Here is a 16,852-nt window from a genome sequence, read left to right as displayed (position 1 = left end):
GCCGGATCTCACTTAAATGTATGTAAACAATGTCCGGATCCATCATCCAACCCATCGTTGGTTAGGTTATCGAAAGACCTTTCCAACGAGTCCAAAACATTGAAGATCTGGCAACCCTGTCTCGAGTTCTGACCACTTTAGTGATATTTATGTACTTTTTTGTAGCCGGATCTCACTTAAATGTATGTAAACAATGTCCGGATCCATCATCCGACCCAGCTTTGGTTAGGTAATCGAAAGACCTTTCCAACGAGTCTAAAACATTGAAGATCTGGCAACCCTGTCTCGAGTTCTGACCACTTTAGTGATATTTATGTACTTTTTTTGTAGCCGGATCTCACTTAAATGTATGTAAACAATGTCCGGATCCAACATCCGACCCAGCGTTGGTTAGGTAATCGAAAGACCTTTTCAACGAGTCTAAAACATTGAAGATCTGGCAACCCTGTCTCGAGTTCTGACCACTTTAGTGATATTTATGTACTTTTTTTGTAGCCGGATCTCACTTAAATGTATGTAAACAACGTCCGGATCCAACATCCGACCCATCGTTGGTTAGGTAATCGAAAGACCTCACCAACGAGTCTAAAATATTGAAGATCAGGTACCCTGCCTCAAGCTATGACCACCTAAGATGCCACTTATGAGCCCTTGAGTAATATGTGTGTTTTTTGTATTCCGAAACTTAACGAAATTAGACGAAATTTGTGTCCAAACCCATTTTTGGAAAAAAAAGTGAGGAAGGCACCAACCACATAGGTGGATTAAGTTAGTTTTTTATCAAAGAGTTCACGGATAAAGACCTCCTCAAGTCTAAGACCTCTTCAACTGAGATGACTTGAGCAGCGTGAAAGTCCGCGGGGCCAATTATGATGCGATGCTAAAGCTCCAAATTAACACAAATTCGTGAATCGTCGATCGATTGGCGCCCGCGCTCGTGTTCCGTGTCCCGTAGATCGACATAATGGGTGATTCATTAGTGGCCGGCGGCGGCGTCTTCGTCGTGGCTCGAATGATGGGGATCATTAGTTTTCATCGGGGTTGAGCATTTGAAACAGCATTTAATTTGCGACGATGCACATGTGGGGAAAGCCTTTCCGTTGACGATTAATGAATGTTTGGAGGCATGTGTGCTTTGTATGTTTGAAAAGTCACAGCCTGAAAATTTATGTAAGTGCGACAACTGGTCAAAAGGATTTCAGGTCCAGGCCTGACGACCGTAATCATTTTCAATTATAACTCGGGACTCCGGTGACCAATTTGAACCAAACTTCGGTACAATGCATAGAATGATCAACCAAACTAAACGTGTTTGTTATTGTTATTGTTATCTTCACAAAACATCTTTCGAAAGAAAAGACAAACAAAACAAGACGAAATCATCTAAACATTAGATAAGAAAGTTTGAGTTGAGTTACTTGATTCTCAAAGATCTAGATCTAGATGGAATCAAGGTAAACCAAAAGTTTAACAACTTTGACTAACGTTTGCGGGCTACAACTTTGGTAATTGTGATGATCGATTGGATGGTACTTCTCCAAACACGAGCATTTCTTGAACAATAAGAGTGAGTTCTAAGGTCTCTGGGCTGCCTCTTGACATTTTCCCTCTCTCAGAAGAATGTTTTCCTATGTCTAAGTACTAGAACTAATTAAACTTTCAAACTAACGGCTGCGCACTGGGGGCGCAAGTGGAGCTTTTCTCCATACCAATGAGAAGCAAACAACTCCTAAAAATAACCAACCCGTGAACGTCCTTCAACAATAGCAGCAAAAAAATCAGGCAAAGGCTTCGGGCGATCACCGAGTGGGAAAAAAGGAAAACTCTTCTGAGAAAACCCAGTGCATTGTGAATATTGTGATGTCCCCGTGTTGGGTTCGTTCAGTTTTCTTTATTTTCCAGTTCTTTCAGTTCTTTGTTTGACGGTTAATATTTTCGTTCTTGCTTCGCGACGAAAAAAAAAACTGAATGCCTCAGGAAAGGTTCAAATTAAGGCGAATGTATGTTCACGTCAGCTGGCGCTAGTCCTAAATCGAGCCGAAAAAAAATGCTGGATGTGGTTTTGCATCGCCAGGACGAAAGGACAAAACTGTGGTAGGTAGGTTGCTTTTTGCTCAGTGCTCTATATTTGTTTGAAATCACCTCTTTTAAAGAGAACCATATATTAGAGATTTACCATGAGAAACTGGTCTAAAGAATTTCATTCAACAAAAGAATGAATACGCTTTTCATTCTAGAATAGTGACAAGTGCACTCAACACCTTTGGATAGAGGCAATTTCTAAAAGAAAACATGCTGGAAGAGGTGTAGAAAATGATTGAAAAACCATTGTATAGATCTGCCTTGGTTTTTTAGTTTGTCTTTCAATTGTTAAAAGCTGAATACTTTTATTAATGAGCCCATTTTTGGCTTTGTTTATAATATTTTCACCAAATTTTTTAACAAGTTGTTGTACCCTGCACGTGGTAATACTTTTGGTAATGATTTTCACTTCCTTATAAAGTCATTAATCAATGCTTGTCAACCAGGAAGACATAATGATTGCTTCACAAAATTGTATAATTTTTTAAACACATTTGGTTTCGATCAAAAAATCCCTCAGAATCTTCAAAAAGGGAACAACCGTTATATGCTGATTCATTTTGGTACAAAAATTCGTAAAATTGAACTAAATAAAGAGCAATTCAGAGTGACGATCGAATATATTTGAAAATGATTGACAGCTTCACCTTAAGTGGGAATCAGACTCGCACTTTTTCGTGTTTGTCAAACAAGCAAACTTGTTTTGCGACAAACTCATAAACAACTCAAAGTGTATGCTGGCTGACATTTCTGCAAACAAATGCAGACAAACGGCCAAACTGTCAGAAAGTCCGAGTTTGTTTGTTTGTTTGTTTGTTTGTTTGTTTGTCATAGCCTGCTTTATTGAGTAAAACAATTGAGAAATGAAAATAAAACAAATGATCAACTTTCAATTTCAACTTCTTGTGTTGATTTTGTGACCTTAAAAATGTTTACTTTTTTCAGTTTTTTTTAATAATCAGTTCTCTGCTTTTTGAGTCAAGATGATATAAAAATAAGATCAACTTATTCAACCTTTAAAACAGAATGCATTTTTGAAAATAAAGTAACAGAAAAACTTCAAAAGCAGATTAATGGAAAATAAGAAACACTCATACAATTCTGTGCTCAATCACCGTCAGAATTGACCCAGTTGCGTTGCACTTCTGCGTTCATTCATCTATATTTTTGCCCCTTTCAATCGCCATTACACCATCAGTTTACACACAGCCAAAGGGCAAACATGCTGGCCACTTGTATCGAACTCTATTTAGAAATCATACACATGAACCTGGAGCAAAAAAGTTTCCTAACGTGCAATGGTATAACTAACCTGCTCTGCCACTTCCTCGGTGTGTTTTTTTCTGTATTCGAGTGAAAAAATAATTCATCAATTTCCACCCACGATTTAGTTAACCCTCGTTGTGATTTAACTGCAATTTTAAATAATGAATGCAGGTGCGAAAAACTTTTTTTGCCTAAATTTTAAAAACGTCTTTTTTTTTAAAACGAATTTATGTGAACCCAAAAAAATAACCATTAAAAATATTGAGGGATAATCACAAATTGCTGCATTGCACTTTTTGCTCTTTTTACTGGATCAATTGCCAGATAAGCAAGACATTCTATCGACCCAACCTAGATCGTTCTACATCGTCCACTATCGTTGATCTAAGGAAAACTTTTATTTTGCAAACGATCCCACTAGCCTATTACTCATTTCCCGCCGGCTTTCAAGATGAAAATACTTTCCCAGTGTGCGCCTCCTTCCTTCCTCTCATTGGCGAAACCCATTCAATCGTGAGCGATTAATTTTCCGAACTTTAATTAGTTTTCTCGTCGGCAACCCTCCCTGGCAAGCGTCAGCCCGTGGATTGCTTTATATTCGTTCCACTCTTTGTACTGGCGTAAAAAGTCCAGCCCCCCCTCAAGGCAGTGTGACCTCGGAAAAGTGGTGAAAAATTTAATGGTTCGTCCTTCCTTCCGGTTATAAACCGTCGCGCGAGGGAAATCTTATTTGGTCCCAAATCGTACATTTCGCTGATGTTTCTTTTTTTGTCTTTCTTTTTTCTCCAACAGAAAATATGAAGATTAACGCAACAACCAAGATGGCGACCCCAATCGAAGAAAAAGTCGATCAGAATTTAAAGGTATTCAAATCATTTGGTTCAACTTTCAAAACAAATTGTCAAACGTTTTCCCTCCGCCCCTTCGCGCAGACCCGCACCGGCATGGTTATGATAAGCGATGGCAAGAGCAAACCAGAACTGGCCCGGCTGCACCTGTCGATGGAGATGATCACGATCCAGCGGCAGGACACGTCGACGCCGGCGCCCACCCCCACCAGCACAACCGCCAGCCATCCGCCAATAGAGTCTAAGGTAAGTCTTTGGGTTTAATGTTCATCAATAACATATCTTAGGTTACTTGGTTTTTCTCGGGTATAAATACCCGTCTTTGCCATAGTTCGTATGAAAATCTGATTTGTCGGTTCGGAACAGCATTAACAAATTCAAATTTTCTTTTTCTTTTTCACAAAATTCGCCAAGATGGCTCATCCCTCAGAATGAATCGTTCCTCAAAAGAAACCATTTCCCAAGAATGTTTGTTTTTTTTTGTGCCCAAAAATGGGTATAATCATTATGGCAATTTATAATAAACCTAAAACAGTTGTAATTTCTTTTTCTATTTTATTTTTTTTTCTTATCGTTAAGTTTTCTGATTTTCAAAATATAAAAACAAAAACAAAAACAAAAACAAAAACAAAAACAAAAACAAAAACAAAAACAAAAACAAAAACAAAAACAAAAACAAAAACAAAAACAAAAACAAAAACAAAAACAAAAACAAAAACAAAAACAAAACCAAAACCAAAACCAAAACCAAAACCAAAACCAAAACCAAAACCAAAACCAAAACCAAAACCAAAACCAAAACCAAAACCAAAACCAAAACCAAAACCAAAACCAAAACCAAAACCAAAACCAAAACCAAAACCAAAACCAAAACCAAAACCAAAACCAAAACCAAAACCAAAACCAAAACCAAAACCAAAACCAAAACCAAAACCAAAACCAAAACCAAAACCAAAACCAAAACCAAAACCAAAACCAAAACCAAAACCAAAACCAAAACCAAAACCAAAACCAAAACCAAAACCAAAACCAAAACCAAAACCAAAACCAAAACCAAAACCAAAACCAAAACCAAAACCAAAACCAAAACCAAAACCAAAACCAAAACCAAAACCAAAACCAAAACCAAAACCAAAACCAAAACCAAAACCAAAACCAAAACCAAAACCAAAACCAAAACCAAAACCAAAACCAAAACCAAAACCAAAACCAAAACCAAAACCAAAACCAAAACCAAAACCAAAACCAAAACCAAAACCAAAACCAAAACCAAAACCAAAACCAAAACCAAAACCAAAACCAAAACCAAAACCAAAACCAAAACCAAAACCAAAACCAAAACCAAAACCAAAACCAAAACCAAAACCAAAACCAAAACCAAAACCAAAACCAAAACCAAAACCAAAACCAAAACCAAAACCAAAACCAAAACCAAAACCAAAACCAAAACCAAAACCAAAACCAAAACCAAAACCAAAACCAAAACCAAAACCAAAACCAAAACCAAAACCAAAACCAAAACCAAAACCAAAACCAAAACCAAAACCAAAACCAAAACCAAAACCAAAACCAAAACCAAAACCAAAACCAAAACCAAAACCAAAACCAAAACCAAAACCAAAACCAAAACCAAAACCAAAACCAAAACCAAAACCAAAACCAAAACCAAAACCAAAACCAAAACCAAAACCAAAACCAAAACCAAAACCAAAACCAAAACCAAAACCAAAACCAAAACCAAAACCAAAACCAAAACCAAAACCAAAACCAAAACCAAAACCAAAACCAAAACCAAAACCAAAACCAAAACCAAAACCAAAACCAAAACCAAAACCAAAACCAAAACCAAAACCAAAACCAAAAACAAAGTTTTTAGTTTTTAGTTTTTAGTTTTTAGTTTTTAGTTTTTAGTTTTTAGTTTTTAGTTTTTAGTTTTTAGTTTTTAGTTTTTAGTTTTTAGTTTTTAGTTTTTAGTTTTTAGTTTTTAGTTTTTAGTTTTAGTTTTTAGTTTTTAGTTTTTAGTTTTTAGTTTTTAGTTTTTAGTTTTTAGTTTTTAGTTTTTAGTTTTTAGTTTTTAGTTTTTAGTTTTTAGTTTTTAGTTTTTAGTTTTTAGTTTTTAGTTTTTAGTTTTTAGTTTTTAGTTTTTAGTTTTTAGTTTTAGTTTTTAGTTTTTAGTTTTTAGTTTTTAGTTTTTGTTTTTAGTTTTTAGTTTTTAGTTTTTAGTTTTTAGTTTTTAGTTTTTAGTTTTTAGTTTTTAGTTTTTAGTTTTTAGTTTTTAGTTTTTAGTTTTTAGTTTTTAGTTTTTAGTTTTTAGTTTTTAGTTTTTAGTTTTTAGTTTTTAGTTTTAGTTTTTAGTTTTTAGTTTTTAGTTTTTAGTTTTTAGTTTTTAGTTTTTAGTTTTTAGTTTTTAGTTTTTAGTTTTTAGTTTTTAGTTTTTAGTTTTTAGTTTTTAGTTTTTAGTTTTTAGTTTTTAGTTTTCAGTTTTTAGTTTTTAGTTTTTTAGTTTTTAGTTTTTAGTTTTTAGTTTTTAGTTTTTAGTTTTTAGTTTTTAGTTTTTAGTTTTTAGTTTTTAGTTTTTAGTTTTTAGTTTTTAGTTTTTAGTTTTTAGTTTTTAGTTTTTAGTTTTTAGTTTTTAGTTTTTAGTTTTTAGTTTTAGTTTTTAGTTTTTAGTTTTTTAGTTTTTAGTTTTTAGTTTTTAGTTTTTAGTTTTAGTTTTTAGTTTTTAGTTTTTAGTTTTTAGTTTTTAGTTTTTAGTTTTTAGTTTTTAGTTTTTAGTTTTTAGTTTTAGTTTTTAGTTTTTAGTTTTTAGTTTTTTAGTTTTTAGTTTTTAGTTTTTAGTTTTTAGTTTTTAGTTTTTAGTTTTTAGTTTTTAGTTTTTAGTTTTTAGTTTTTAGTTTTTAGTTTTAGTTTTTAGTTTTTAGTTTTTAGTTTTTAGTTTTTAGTTTTTAGTTTTAGTTTTTAGTTTTTAGTTTTTAGTTTTTAGTTTTTAGTTTTTAGTTTTTAGTTTTTAGTTTTAGTTTTTAGTTTTTAGTTTTTAGTTTTTAGTTTTTAGTTTTTAGTTTTTAGTTTTTAGTTTTTAGTTTTTAGTTTTTAGTTTTTAGTTTTTAGTTTTTAGTTTTTAGTTTTTAGTTTTTAGTTTTTAGTTTTTAGTTTTAGTTTTTAGTTTTTTAGTTTTTAGTTTTTAGTTTTTAGTTTTTAGTTTTTAGTTTTTAGTTTTTAGTTTTTAGTTTTTAGTTTTTAGTTTTAGTTTTAGTTTTTAGTTTTTAGTTTTTAGTTTTAGTTTTTAGTTTTTAGTTTTTAGTTTTTAGTTTTTAGTTTTTAGTTTTTAGTTTTTAGTTTTTAGTTTTTAGTTTTTAGTTTTTAGTTTTTAGTTTTTAGTTTTTAGTTTTTTAGTTTTTAGTTTTTAGTTTTTAGTTTTTAGTTTTTAGTTTTTAGTTTTTAGTTTTTAGTTTTTAGTTTTTAGTTTTTAGTTTTAGTTTTTAGTTTTTTTTTTTTATTTTTTATTTTTAGTTTTTAGTTTTTAGTTTTTAGTTTTTAGTTTTTAGTTTTTAGTTTTTAGTTTTTAGTTTTTAGTTTTTAGTTTTTAGTTTTTAGTTTTTAGTTTTTAGTTTTTAGTTTTTAGTTTTTAGTTTTTAGTTTTTAGTTTTTAGTTTTTAGTTTTTAGTTTTTAGTTTTTAGTTTTTAGTTTTTAGTTTTTAGTTTTTAGTTTTTAGTTTTTAGTTTTTAGTTTTTAGTTTTTAGTTTTTAGTTTTAGTTTTTAGTTTTTAGTTTTTAGTTTTTAGTTTTTAGTTTTTAGTTTTAGTTTTTAGTTTTTAGTTTTTAGTTTTTAGTTTTTAGTTTTTAGTTTTTAGTTTTTAGTTTTTAGTTTTTAGTTTTTAGTTTTTAGTTTTAGTTTTTAGTTTTTAGTTTTAGTTTTTAGTTTTTAGTTTTTAGTTTTTAGTTTTTAGTTTTTAGTTTTTAGTTTTTAGTTTTTAGTTTTTAGTTTTTAGTTTTTAGTTTTTAGTTTTTAGTTTTTAGTTTTTAGTTTTAGTTTTTAGTTTTTAGTTTTTAGTTTTTAGTTTTTAGTTTTTAGTTTGTTTTTAGTTTTTAGTTTTTAGTTTTTAGTTTTTAGTTTTTAGTTTTTAGTTTTTAGTTTTTAGTTTTTAGTTTTTAGTTTTTAGTTTTTAGTTTTTAGTTTTTAGTTTTTAGTTTTTTGTTTTTTGTTTTTTGTTTTTTGTTTTTTGTTTTTTGTTTTTTGTTTTTTGTTTTTTGTTTTTTGTTTTTTGTTTTTAGTTTTTAGTTTTTAGTTTTTAGTTTTTAGTTTTTAGTTTTTAGTTTTTAGTTTTTAGTTTTTAGTTTTTAGTTTTTAGTTTTTAGTTTTTAGTTTTTAGTTTTGAGTTTTTAGTTTTAGTTTTTTAGTTTTTAGTTTTTAGTTTTTAGTTTTTCGTTTTTAGTTTTTAGTTTTTAGTTTTTAGTTTTTAGTTTTTAGTTTTTAGTTTTTAGTTTTTAGTTTTTAGTTTTTAGTTTTTAGTTTTTAGTTTTTAGTTTTTAGTTTTTAGTTTTTAGTTTTTAGTTTTTAGTTTTTAGTTTTTAGTTTTTAGTTTTTAGTTTTTAGTTTTTAGTTTTTAGTTTTTAGTTTTTAGTTTTTAGTTTTTAGTTTTTAGTTTTTAGTTTTTAGTTTTTAGTTTTTAGTTTTTAGTTTTTAGTTTTTAGTTTTTAGTTTTTAGTTTTTAGTTTTTAGTTTTAGTTTTTAGTTTTTAGTTTTTAGTTTTTAGTTTTTAGTTTTTAGTTTTTAGTTTTTAGTTTTTAGTTTTTAGTTTTTAGTTTTTAGTTTTTAGTTTTAGTTTTTAGTTTTTAGTTTTTAGTTTTTAGTTTTTAGTTTTTAGTTTTTAGTTTTTAGTTTTTAGTTTTTAGTTTTTAGTTTTTAGTTTTTAGTTTTTAGTTTTTAGTTTTTAGTTTTTAGTTTTTAGTTTTTAGTTTTTAGTTTTTAGTTTTTAGTTTTTAGTTTTTAGTTTTTAGTTTTTAGTTTTTAGTTTTTAGTTTTTAGTTTTTAGTTTTTAGTTTTTAGTTTTTAGTTTTTAGTTTTTAGTTTTTAGTTTTTAGTTTTTAGTTTTTAGTTTTTTAGTTTTTAGTTTTTAGTTTTTAGTTTTTAGTTTTTAGTTTTTAGTTTTTAGTTTTTAGTTTTAGTTTTTAGTTTTTAGTTTTTAGTTTTAGTTTTTAGTTTTTAGTTTTTAGTTTTTAGTTTTTAGTTTTTAGTTTTTAGTTTTTAGTTTTTAGTTTTTAGTTTTTAGTTTTTAGTTTTTAGTTTTTAGTTTTTAGTTTTTAGTTTTTAGTTTTTAGTTTTTAGTTTTTAGTTTTTAGTTTTTAGTTTTTAGTTTTTAGTTTTTAGTTTTTAGTTTTTAGTTTTTAGTTTTTAGTTTTTAGTTTTTAGTTTTTAGTTTTTAGTTTTTAGTTTTTAGTTTTTAGTTTTTAGTTTTTAGTTTTTAGTTTTTAGTTTTTAGTTTTTAGTTTTTAGTTTTAGTTTTTAGTTTTTAGTTTTTAGTTTTTAGTTTTTAGTTTTTAGTTTTTAGTTTTTAGTTTTTAGTTTTTAGTTTTTAGTTTTTAGTTTTTAGTTTTTAGTTTTTAGTTTTTAGTTTTTAGTTTTTTGTTTTTAGTGTTTAGGTTTTAGTTTTTAGTTTTTAGTTTTTAGTTTTTAGTTTTTAGTTTTTAGTTTTTAGTTTTTAGTTTTTAGTTTTTAGTTTTTAGTTTTTAGTTTTAGTTTTTAGTTTTTAGTTTTTAGTTTTTAGTTTTTAGTTTTTAGTTTTTAGTTTTTAGTTTTTAGTTTTTAGTTTTTAGTTTTTAGTTTTTAGTTTTTAGTTTTTAGTTTTTAGTTTTTAGTTTTTAGTTTTTAGTTTTTAGTTTTTAGTTTTTAGTTTTTAGTTTTTAGTTTTTAGTTTTTAGTTTTTAGTTTTTAGTTTTTAGTTTTTAGTTTTAGTTTTTAGTTTTTAGTTTTTAGTTTTTAGTTTTTAGTTTTTAGTTTTTAGTTTTTAGTTTTTAGTTTTTAGTTTTTAGTTTTTAGTTTTTAGTTTTTAGTTTTTAGTTTTTAGTTTTTAGTTTTTAGTTTTTAGTTTTTAGTTTTTAGTTTTTAGTTTTTAGTTTTTAGTTTTTAGTTCTTTAACGATGCAAATGTGTTTTTAACGATTGAAATGGTGGAACGTTCAAAGAAGAATGTGTCAAGTTTTTAGTTAGAAGTAATCAATCTGCGACCTATTTTTCAAACTCGATTTCACTATAAAACGGCACATCATCCCACTTGGTAAGGTAATTCAGTGCGACACATTCATCTTCACTCCTTAGCAAAACAACTCCCATCCACGAATAAAGTGTAGATACGTTCGCAAATGTGACATGCTACGCTTAATTAGCACATTGTCGTACGTAGGTTGGTCTTGTTTGTCCCATTGATCTAGTACCGTAGAGCTTTCCCAACCTGAGCTGTTGCCATCGTCGAAGAGGTGTTTAACACGGTTCGTTCCAGCAGCATAAAGCTTCCCAGAGGCTCTCGGTCGTCCCAAATGTCGATAGATGGATTCGCGCTTTTTGCACGCATAATTTATCAACGACAAACGACAGGCTTCTAACCACGCAGCAGCAAGCTCTAACGGTAGACTTTAGGCAAAGAATCTGTGCTAGTCAAGTCACGCGTTTTTGCTCTACACCTTTGGAGTCGGCGGTGTCAAACGCGAGTGTGGGATGTCAATCTACGACTATCTTGGCTGGATGTTGGCAAAGGTGTGACAATTTCCACTGATGCTGAAAAAACAGCTCTCTTGAAGTGATTGCACACTATGCAAAATTAGGTATTATTGGTCAAAACTGCATTTTAAATCAATCTCTCTAACTTTTATAATGTCTAGAACTAAAAAAATATGAGATTTTAGGGAAGGTCTAAAACCATTAGAAATAATAACAAAATGTATAAATAATAAAATAATTCAAATTAAACAACGTCATCTCACAAAAAATGCAACTAACGACATCATGATCACGTCAAAAAATCGAAAAATATAATCAGGAGGAGTAAAAATGTTCAATAACTACATAAATCATATATTTTTTAAGACTTTCTAATTTTGTAGAAAAAATTGTGTTATTTGTGAAAATTGGTACACAAACATTGTTGCTTCAAATTATCAGTGTGATAAAATAAAAAATTAAAATTCAAGTCAGCTGTAAACCACACCATTTTCCCACATTCCACTATCCATTTTAGCGACGGAATGCAGCAAAGATAAAAAAAAGGAAACAAAAATCTCTGAGTGTGTCAACAACCGAAATTGATTTAAGACCACTTGGCCTGCAATAGATCATAAATACCCCCATATTCGAAACCACCCGAATAGAAACCACTTTGTCTGGGGGGCAATTTTCAAAGTGTGCAGAATAAACCCGAGACCGGTTTAAACGGTCGAGCTCAGAAGAGGTGGAACTAATCGAAAACGTGCAGGCCGAGCTGCTTTGCGCAACAACAACAACAACAGCAACGAAAAATCAACAAACAACAACCACACCATCGTTTGCTGCCTGGCCACCGATAGTAAATTAAACAATCATTATCGGACTAATTATAGCGACCTGCTGGATTGCCCTCTGTCCACTGAGAAAAAAAATCGTCGCAAATAACAGCACTGGCAATTAGAAAAACAAAAAAATATAAGAAAAAGAGTAATCCGTAGATTTTCCATCGCTTTTGTTCATATGTAACACGTTGCAAAAAGAAGATTTTTTTCAACGAAGTTTAACCAGTTGGATAAATACCACGAGTACTGAAAAAATCGAGTTGAATAGATTTTTTTGCAACATTCGAAAACATATTTCGAGTTGGATTTTCAAAGTAAAATTTGCCGTCATAATAAATGTCGAACTCTAAAGTAGTATCGAAAAGTATTAGCTTATGGCAATTTAACGAACAAAAAAATAGTTTTTTTTTTTCACTGTTGAGTAGCCTATTGGCCACTGCTCTCTAGTGGAGAGTCGCGTGGGATTGTTTAATTGCTGATTGCCTTATCAACTCTGGGGAGCAGCCACCAGCTCAGCCAGGGCAAAAACATGGCACTTATGCAGACTGGTCTCAATTGGACAGGTGGTTACGTTTTGCGAAAAATGTGTAGCAAGTTTTAAAGGGCAAAAAAAAAAATTGATATTATAAGCGAAGGTTTCAACATTTAGATGAAAGCAGTGGTTTAAAATGCATTTTGTAAAAGTCCAGTTGTTTTCCAATCATTAATTATCCAAATATCAATGTATTGAGAGAATTCCTTTTTCGCGAAAAAAAATTTTTTGGGGGCATTGGTTTTTTATAAAAACTGAAAACATGCAAAATATTATTATGAACGCAGGAAAATTGATTTTAAACAGCTTTCAGTGGACTAAACTTTTATTTTTGTTATAAAAAATTTAAGTTTTTCGAAAAAAATGTTTTTTTACTCCTTGATTTTTTGGACCGACTTAGAAGTTGGGGGCGACATAAGCGTTGAAAAATATTTGCAACGGCCTAAATAATGATCACCTAAACCGTGGTTAATGAATGTTACCCTTAGAACAAGGTTCACAATTCTTCAAGGTATCTTTGCTCGAATATTAGCAACAATACATAGCAAAAAAGTAGTAATTCAGCTGCGTCTGTGTGTAAATTTGCACTATTTCATGAAATTTTATGTGATATAACACCCACAAATATGTAATCCTTCAGTATGGGAAACCAACATGACCGAAATATCCAGCTCATATATGTGTTTATCCTTTCCCCTTTTCATCGGCCTGATAACCGAGCGGGCTAAGGTGCCAATCCTTTCGATGAGTGCCGGGTTTGAATCCCGCCGGAAGCAACTTTTTTTTGCTTGTAGAAAATTTTTACATGCAATGTGTAATATTAAGATGCTTTTCTCACAAAAGTGTTGTGCATGCTGTTGCATGCAATTTAACCAAACGATTTTTTGCTATGTAGAAAATTGATGTTTTCATTGATCCCCGAACAACAAAATGATTTTGATTAATTTTACCTAGAAAATGTATAAAAATGTGTAATTCAAACAACTGACGAAAAATCACCATTTTCTGATACAAAATTCTATTACTATTTTACAAATAAGCCTTTGGAGCAATTCTCTGAGATTTCGCTCATTCAATTTTTTATTTTTTTAATCAGACTGAAACTTTTTTGGTGCCTTCGGTATGCCCAAAGAAGCCAATTTGCATCATTAATTTGTCCATATAATTTAGCAGCTGTCCATACAAAAATAATGAATGAAAATTCAAAAATCTGCATCTTTTGAAGGAATTTTTTGATCGATTTGGTGTCTTGGGCAAAGTTGTAGAAATAGATAAGGACTACACTGATAAAAATATGATACACGGTAAATTTTTGTTGGTGATTTTAAATTTCACTTTTTGTCACTAAAACTTTATTTGCAGAAAAACTTTATTTTCATTTTTTTCTGTTATGTTTTGTGTTGTTGATGTCTCGCCAACTTTTCAGAAATTTCCAGAATGGCCAAAACATCTTTGACCGAGTTATGAATTTTTGAATCAATACTTATTTAAAAAAAATCGAAATATTGGTCGAAAAAAAACGAAATATTCGTCGTATTTTTTGATATCAAATCAAATTTGCAATCAAAAAATACCATTGTAAAATTTTGATAAAGTGCACCGTTTTTAAGTAATAGCCATTTTCACGTAACTTTTTTGAAAATAACAGCAATTATAATTTTTTTTAAATAAGTGGCCATTAGGGTGTAATATCAAAATCGATTTTCCAGCACAGCACTTTTCCAGTTCCTTTTGGGGTCCTAAACAACTCCCCAAAGTTTGGGCATGATTGGTTTAGTCCTCACTTTGCGCAAAGCGATTCAATTTTCCATATAAATTTGTATGGGAAAAACCATTTTTTTGAATTTTGATATTTATAAAATCCACGTTTCAAGCTGTACTAAATCCGGATTCATATTCGGATGCTCTGAAAGGTGCTCTACAACTTTCCCGAAAAGAGTATGGTGCTAGCATGTCCCTGAAAGAAGATACAGCGTCCTCAAAACTCGTCTAAAACGTGATTTTCGAGCAAAAAACACGTTTTAGACGAGTTTTGAACACGCTGTATCTTTTTTTAGGAGCAAGTTAGCACCATACTCTCTTCGGGAAAGTTGTAGAGCACCTTCCAGAGCATTCGAATATGAATCCGGTTTTAGTACAGCGTGAAACGTGGATTTTATAAATATCGAAATCCAAAAAAATGGTTTTTCCCATACAAATTTATAGGGAAAATTGAATCGCTTTGCGCAAAGTGAGGACTAAACCAATCGTTCCCAAACTTTGGGGAGTTGTTTAGGACCCCAAAAGGAACTGAAAAATTGCTGTGCTCGCTAAATTTGGACAAATTTATTTTTTTCCATACAACCATATTACACCCTAGTGGCCATTAGGGTGTAATATGGTTGTATGGAAAAAAATAAATTTGTCCAAATTTAGCGAGCACAGCAATTTTTCAGTTCCTTTTGGGGTCCTAAACAACTCCCCAAAGTTTGGGAACGATTGGTTTAGTCCTCACTTTGCGCAAAGCGATTCAATTTTCCCTATAAATTTGTATGGGAAAAACCATTTTTTTGGATTTCGATATTTATAAAATCCACGTTTCACGCTGTACTAAAACCGGATTCATATTCGAATGCTCTGGAAGGTGCTCTACAACTTTCCCGAAGAGAGTATGGTGCTAACTTGCTCCTAAAAAAAGATACAGCGTGTTCAAAACTCGTCTAAAACGTGTTTTTTGCTCGAAAATCACGTTTTAGACGAGTTTTGAGGACGCTGTATCTTCTTTCAGGGACATGCTAGCACCATACTCTTTTCGGGAAAGTTGTAGAGCACCTTTCAGAGCATCCGAATATGAATCCGGATTTAGTACAGCTTGAAACGTGGATTTTATAAATATCAAAATTCAAAAAAATGGTTTTTCCCATACAAATTTATATGGAAAATTGAATCGCTTTGCGCAAAGTGAGGACTAAACCAATCATGCCCAAACTTTGGGGAGTTGTTTAGGACCCCAAAAGGAACTGGAAAAGTGCTGTGCTGGAAAATCGATTTTGATATTACACCCTAGTGGCCATGTTTGCCCACTCCTGAAAAAAATATTTTTGAAAGCTGAAAAAACTCTCTATATATATTTATTCTAAGTCTCACCCAAACAACCAACCATTATTTAATGTCGATATCTCAGAAACAAATGGTCCGATCTACAATATTAAAATATAAAACATTCGTGAAGTTTTCTGATCTATTCGAAAATAATATTCTTATTTTTTTTAAATCAGAAGGGTCACACTTTCAATAATACGCCCTTTTGAGATGTTAGTCTTGATTTCAAAAAAAAAATATTGTTTTTTTTAAAGATCGGAAATTTCACGAATGTTTCAAATTTTTACATTGTAAATCGGACCATTAGTTGCTGAGATGTCAATATTTGAAAATGGTGGGTTGTTTGGGTGAGACTTAGAAAAAAAGAATTTTCCTGTTTTTAAATTTTTAAATGGCAATATCTCAACAACTAAGAGTTGTATCAACAAAGTTCAAAAAAGCAAAATATAGAGAATTTTCTCATTATTTCGAAAATATGTTTTTCAAAAATGGGCAAACATGGGAACTAATTTAAAAAAATAATAATAACTGCGACGATTTTCAAAACAGTTATCTAAAAATGACTATAACTTGAAAACATTGTACCTTATTAAAATTTCACTTAAGTATTTTTTGATTGCAAGTTCAATTTTACATCGAAAAATAAAGTTGAAAAATTTTAGCGGCCAATCTTTCGATTTTTTTTTAAAAATCAGTATTGATTCAAAAAATCATAAATCGGTCAATGATTTTTTGTCTATTCTGGAAATTTCTGAAAAGTTGATATTTGATTTCCTCCAAAATATATCAGAAAATAATAAAACTAAAATTATTTTTTTCTTTTGTTAATCAAGTTTTACTGACAAAAAGTGAAATTAAAAATCATTAAAAAGAATTTTACCGTGTATTATTTTTTATCAGTGTACTCTTTATCTTAACCAACAACTTTGCCGAAGACACCAAATCGATCAAAAAATCCTTCTAAAGACACAGGATTTCTGAATTTTCATATATCGCTTTTGTATGGACAGCAGCCAAATTTGGGCTCCAAAAAAGTTTCAGTCAAAAAAGACAAAAAAAACGAATGACCGAAATCTCAGAGAATTTCAAAACCAACCAAAATATCCAACTAAGGGACAACTCAAAAAACTGATTTTGTAATTCTAACCCCTCATTCTTCTTTATGCATTTTAAGTTTACTAAACCAACTTTTGTTTTTTTTTTTATTACAGGAACGCATGGTACAAATCACCCGCCAGAAGGTCGGCGGACTAGGTTTAAGCATAAAGGGTGGTGCCGAGCACAAGCTGCCAATTCTAATATCGAGGATCTACAAGGACCAAGCGGCCGATGCCACCGGACAGCTGTTCGTGGGCGATGCTATCATCAAGGTGAGTGAACAATCCTGAAAACGCAATACTTGACTTGTCTTCGAAAAAATATGTCAATCGAGTCCACGTTGAGCTACCGCACAACAAATCGCTGAAAAACAAGTCACAACTGAGGGAGCATTTTTCACCATTTTC

At 30.3% G+C, this 16,852-nt stretch overlaps 1 protein-coding gene across 2 annotated transcripts in view; it reads left to right on the top strand.

Moving 5' to 3' along the window:
- LOC120412896 (gamma-1-syntrophin) overlaps positions 1-16,852 on the top strand; it is a 97,478-nt gene that overhangs the window by 63,653 nt on the left and 16,973 nt on the right. The window contains exons 2-4 of one of the 2 annotated variants that reach the window (XM_039573527.2): positions 4,141-4,211; positions 4,281-4,442; positions 16,559-16,717. In XM_039573527.2, the coding sequence (XP_039429461.1) occupies positions 4,146-4,211; positions 4,281-4,442; positions 16,559-16,717 (387 nt within the window). In that variant the 5' untranslated portion in view covers positions 4,141-4,145. Of the gene's footprint in view, positions 1-4,140; positions 4,443-16,558; positions 16,718-16,852 lie in introns of both variants that reach the window. The other variant, XM_039573526.2, reaches the window with a different exon arrangement.

Source organism: Culex pipiens, chromosome 3, assembly GCF_016801865.2.
Source record: "Culex pipiens pallens isolate TS chromosome 3, TS_CPP_V2, whole genome shotgun sequence".
Classification (NCBI taxonomy): Eukaryota; Metazoa; Arthropoda; class Insecta; order Diptera; family Culicidae; genus Culex; species Culex pipiens.
This window is presented reverse-complemented; position numbering and strand designations above follow the sequence as displayed.